At 39.1% G+C, this 6,000-nt stretch overlaps 1 protein-coding gene across 1 annotated transcript in view; it reads right to left on the bottom strand.

Moving 5' to 3' along the window:
* Positions 1–277: 277 nt before the first annotated feature.
* CWF19L2 (CWF19 like cell cycle control factor 2) overlaps positions 278–6,000 on the bottom strand; it is a 91,791-nt gene continuing 86,068 nt past the window's right edge. The window contains exons 17-18 of the mRNA XM_076328196.1: positions 5,683–5,784; positions 278–4,182 (exon numbers count right to left, since the gene is read on the bottom strand). Of these exons, the coding sequence (XP_076184311.1) occupies positions 4,042–4,182; positions 5,683–5,784 (243 nt within the window). The 3' untranslated portion in view covers positions 278–4,041. The remainder of the gene's footprint in view (positions 4,183–5,682; positions 5,785–6,000) is intronic.

The raw sequence follows: 6,000 nt of genomic DNA, 5'->3' as shown, positions 1-6,000 counted from the left end.
AGAAGACAGGAAATGCTGAAGAAATTTCAAACAAAGACAGAACCCTTAAGGGACCCATCAAAATGCTGCTTCTTTCATTGATTGCAAACTCTTGCCATAAGAGTTACTATTTATTTTAACGTTATTTTCCAGTCAGAACTTGTATGATATTTAAAACAAGGTGGTTGAACTCAATATGTAAAATCCCAGTAAATCACATTTGATTAGGACTCTGGGAATAACTCATTCTCTGGATTAATGAACAAACTGGGAAAAAAAACCAGCCCAAACAGACCTAAGATTGAATGTTGCTATATTGATTTTCTAGCAAAGCAACAAAAATCCACATTGTTCTCTTTCAGGTATTTTAAGAAGTACAAAGCAACAATCCACCACTATTACACCAAAACTGCACTAAATGCAGCATCCCACTGTCTTACTCCAAAGGAAAACACAAAAGGAGAAGGGAAAAGCAAGTGGAATGTGGACAGAACTACCCATCTGGAAGAACACCAGTAACTAGCAGAAAGCCTTGCTTTCCATTTTAACTGAGTTTACCTCAGCTTACATCAACCTCATTTCACATTACCTTAGTTTACATCAACAGATGACTTCAGGCAATCACCTTGTCATCAACCAACCACTGGTTATGGATAAGGATACCATGGCAGCTTTTGCACTTCATTTTGTAGCTGGTGGTGTGGTATGAATTCATGGTGCTTTCCTTCAATTTGAGCAAAAATAACAAACTCAAAATGTGGGTCCTTAATATGAAGTCAACTGCCTCATGCATCAGGCAGCTTTCTACAGCAACTGCATGGGCCTAGGGAATACCAGGTTGAATAGTACAGCCTGAGAAAAAGCAAAGAAGAAAGTGAACATCTCACAGGAGCCTGTTTAGCTCATTTTCCCCAAGACAGAGACCCAGGCTGGGAATCTTCAAGGTATCAAGGCCTGAGGCAGACGATCTGTTTGACTATAGCATCCATCCTGGTTCTCTCTAGAGAATGTAGTAGCAAACATAATAGAATAAAAAGCTCTGGAGTCTGAGTTCCTGTTCAGACCTCATCCAGGGCTTGACTGAGCAGCAGCAATGGTGCTGTGCTGGTGCAGGACGCCTTCCTTGAAACTCCTGAAAGACCTGGAAAGCAGGTGAGAGGATGCAATTCCTTCAGCATAGCAAGGAAATACAAACAGGGGAAATACTCTGAGTTGGAAAAAACTGACTTGATAGCAGGGAAACATTGCATTTTATGCCACACACTGAGCAGAAGAGTAGCAGCACATATTACGCATAAGAATCTTCCTGTCTGACACGGCAGGACATGGCTATGTTCTAACATCTGTTAAATCATACACAGAGATTCACTTGAAGAGAGAAGTCCCTTTTCCTCCCCGGTTACCCCAAAGAGTACATAGGAGCACATCTATAGCAATGTAAGAAATCCAGCTTCCAAACCCTGTTCTCCCTAAAGACACCTGAATTTACATGTTCCGCTTCTTAGTGCCAAAATAATTCAGGTATTGAGTATTCTTCCAGATGAAGGAGGTCTATTTAAAATATTTTAATATTTATAAGGACTGAAGTCTATGCGTACCATGCCTTCCACATAAGTGCCCTAACAAGCTGTGTTCACTCTCACAGCCTCATGAATATTTAGAGATATGAAGAGGAACAGCTTAACCTGAAGATATGCATGTCTGGTCTGTGACCAATCACAAGATATTATTCTCAGTGTATGTGGTAAGCACAGTCTCCCATTCTGAAAACTTCTAATAGCGTAAGACACATTTTCCTGTATCACTAGCTTGAGATTGTTACCCTTACTCCATATTTCAGAGTCCTTTCTGGTCCAAAGAGTATCAATAGTTTTGCTGAAACCGGAATAATAAAATGTGCACAGACCATGAGTCAGAGAGGAAGACTTTTCTACGTACAAGTTTGATATCCTTTGCGAAACACAGTGCTTCCCTTGAGGAACACGCATTTTGAGAAGTTATATGATTTAGAAAAACTGCATCTCCAGCACAGCCCTGGATAAAGACTTTTCCGTGGACTTAAAAGACAAGTCACCTCTGCTGCTTCCTGGCTGTCCTCCAGGGGGGCAGATGAGACCGGAGGCAACATATGCTTTCAGAGAAAACAATTTTTAGTCATGCTTTACACCACCAAAGACTGCACTCTACCTAAACTTGCCTCAGCATTACCACATTCTAAGCAACTACTAGCAGCTACTATTTCACATCCTATTTGCTCTGTAATCTCCCCAGTAGCCTAAGGAAGACCAAAACTTACTGGAGAAGTAACAGTAGAACTGGCTTTTTCATCCATGGCTTGCTGGTGAAAAATAGTACAAATCAGACATTAAATCACCAAAATTATCATGACAGCTTATTTTTAAGTTATTTCTCTTGCAGTGACACAAGTTTACAAAGATCCTACAGAAAATAATTCACAACCAGTAGATTTCTACCTCTACCAGATTTATTTGCCAAAATGGCAAAATAAAAAAAGTACTAGCTCTTCAGGAAAGTTGCAAAAGACCACGAAGGGCCTAGAAATGAACACTTATTCAACCTCATGATATTTAGTGATCCATTTCTTAATCTAGGCAGTTCACAATAGGTAACAGAGCTGTACAGGGCAACAGTTCAGCAGGAAAAGAGCAGGAAGGACACTGGGACGCTTGCACGATGCCTTAAACTCCACTATGCTAAGGGCCTTCCACTTGCCACTCAGAGCCTTTCCCTGTAGCACTGCAGTCTTTTGTTTGCAAGTTTGCACCCTTTCCCTTATCCACTGGGAGGACACTGTGGCCATGTTTTCATCCTTGTTCTTCCGTCCTTGCCCTGTTCTCCCAGCTCTGCACCTGCAAAGCCCAAGCCTGCGATGTCAGGTTCCCCACGGAAAGTGATTGACATTGATGCGAGAATCTCCCTTTTTGCCCCCAACCCTTTCCTACCCCCATTTTGTAACTTACACAAGACAAAAAACAAAACCTAGTGAATAGCACGGTAGACAGTAGTCCTTTAAATAGCAGACAGGCATTTCCCAGTGACATCCGTGCACAAAGCTTAACAATCAATTAACGTGCAACTCTTGCCTCTGATCAGAGCGTGCTCCAATCAGCACTAACAGCATCACAAGCAGGAACAACCAGCAGGGAGCTTCCCAGTAAAAACTATATTGTTATTATCAGAAAAGCACTATGGCGGACCACCTGCTGCACTAGAGAGGATTCCCAGGGGAGAAGAGTCACCTGGGGAGATCCCCGAGACGATTTTCTTCTTTTTTGGACATTGGAGAGTGTTTTTCCTTAAGGTTCTTCACCGGTCCTCTCTCTTTTTTGTTTGTTTTTTTTTTATTGTCATCATAAGTAACTGTTACCATTAAAGCTGTCATTTGCCACCAGCTATGGACTGTCTCATTATCCTTTGTGCAACAGGTCAGCTTGAAAGTACTACTTCGTATTGAAAGAAAATACAGAAAATGGCATTAATTCTTGTGCAGGGGGGCAGCAGCAGGTTTATCAATCACATCATACTTGAACATTTGTATTACTGCAATGACCTCAACTTAAAGAATACAAGGACTCAAAATCAGAAAATAATTTTCTGTACAGCTTCCTTCTGCAACACTGTACTTGTATTAATCAAAATGTTCTTAAAATTTACACCATTTTCTACAAAAAGTCACCGTGATAATTAAGCACTGGCTTTATGCTAAATACAATATTAAAAAAATCAATTGCCTCAAAGATTATAAAAGCTCCAAAAGCAAAAGCTACATTTTGAAGAATTCTAATAGCCACATGGATATTATTCTTTTGGCTCAGCTAAAAAATGAAAAACTAAAAACTCTGTACACTTGTGGTTTGTCAGACTTGCAGGTTCATGTGCTCCACACAGCGTATAAACCAGAAACAGGTAATCAGCAATTAAACAATATCCTTGGTTTTAAAATATATTAGCAATACATAACACACTGGTGTTATTCTTAACATGTGAAATATCCTTTAATATAACTTATGGCTTATATAGTCCTTGACTGCAGGGATGTACTCATTCTTTCTTTTTGGTAAAGTCATATGGTTTCCACCACTGTGCAAACTGCAACACCTTCTTCCTCTGATCCTCAAAATTCTGTCTGATTCCTTTTCTCCAGAGCCGCGGTTCCAAGTCCAGCATGCCACCAATGATTTCCTTTGCAAGTAGAACAAAGATAGATAACAACAAATGCAAAATTACCATATTACTTAACACTATTTTACCATAGAATATAAAAATATATATTTTCAAATGATGAGATTATTTGTCACTGTTCTTTTCAAGTGCTAGTTATTAAAACTGGAAATGCTGAAAAATATACCAATTCAGAAGTTAGAACTGTAGTTGTTAGACGGTTGCCTCAGCAAAATTCTTTTAAGCACAGCATAACAACGTACTGCATAAATATCCTAACATTGCAAGACTGTTAATATATTAGTACCTTAGTGACTAAAAAGAGAAAAGTTCAGAAAAAAGAAAGCTTGCCTACTTTGCTCTTAACTCTTATTGAAATAAGTTATATTTCCTCCCCAATCACTCAATGTTTTTGCAATATTGACTCTTTGAATAAATGATTGCTGTGACATAATAAAGAAATACAGCTCTTCCTGTATATACCATACTCTCTATACTACATGGAGTAATTTAACCACACATGTATTCTACTAGGAGTTGTCTGTGAGTTTGTATGTGTATACACCCTAATTTATACAAGCAGAAGCCAGTGCACCTATATGAGAATACTATGGTCATGAAAAACCTTTTTTTTTTTTTATTTCTTCTTCTTAAATAGATGCAAGTATTTTCCATCTATTAGACTGTATGTGAAATATCTAGAGTTCCTATTAATTCAAAAGAAATACGGATCTAGAATCACATTCTGAGTATCAGCCAGTGAAGAAATCAATTATTCCTTTATTCAACAAGCTAAGTGTCCTGGTTTCACCTGGGATAGAGTTAATTTTCTTCCTAGTAACTGGTACAGTGCTGTGGTTTGGATTTAGTAGGATAATAATGTTGATAACACACCGATGTTTTAGTTGTTGCCAAGTAGTGTTTACACTAGTCAAGGACTTTTCAGCTTCTCATGCCCTACCAGCGAGAAGCTGGGAGGGGGCACAGCCAGGACAGCTGACCCAAACTGGCCAAAGGGATATTCCACACCATATGATGTCAAGCTCAGTTTATAAACCGGGGGAAAGCTGGCCGGGGGAGGGGTGACCACTGCTTGGGAACTGGCTGGGTATCGGTCAGCGGGTGGTGAGCAATTGCATTGTGCATCACTTGTTTTGCATATTCTTTTCTCAATATTGTTGTTGTTATTATTATTATTATTAGTATTAGTATTAGTATTATTTTCCATTCCTTTTCTGTCCTATTAAGCTGTCTTTATCTCAACCCACGAATTTTACTTCCCCCCCCCCGATTCTCTCCCCCATCCCACTGGGGTGGGCGGAGTGAGCGAATGGCTGTGTGGTGTTTAGCTGCCTGCCAGGTTAAACCACAACACTAAGTTACAATGACTCACCAAGAAAAGCCAGCTAATAAATTGGGATAAGGTACATCAAAGTGACTGTGCTGGCAGCTTCTGTTTTAATTACTTATTTTTTACAAAATAGAGTATAATTGGTAAATTGATCTTGTATACGACAATACCTTTCCAAAGTAATGAGGGAACTTGTGTTGATCTTCAATGACATGAGCAAATCCTCCTTGAAGGCTAAAGTCCACAGAGAAGTATGGTAATCCTTTAGGAACCTATACACACAAAACCACATTTTTAGATGTTTAACAGACTGTAGGCATTTAGTTAACCTCCCCACAACTTAATGAATTTGAAAGTGGTTTTACAGTTGATAGCATCACATTTTATTTTAAACCACCTCTCAATCCGAGTATGTGTAGTATAAAATTGTGACAGAGAACAGTAAAACAAACAGGCAATGGGAAAGAACAACACACAACGACTAGATA

This window comes from Aptenodytes patagonicus, chromosome 1, assembly GCF_965638725.1.
Source record: "Aptenodytes patagonicus chromosome 1, bAptPat1.pri.cur, whole genome shotgun sequence".
In the NCBI taxonomy this organism is placed as follows: domain Eukaryota; kingdom Metazoa; phylum Chordata; class Aves; order Sphenisciformes; family Spheniscidae; genus Aptenodytes; species Aptenodytes patagonicus.
The sequence above is the reverse complement of the archived record's forward strand: the minus strand, read 5'-3'. Positions and strand labels throughout refer to the sequence as shown.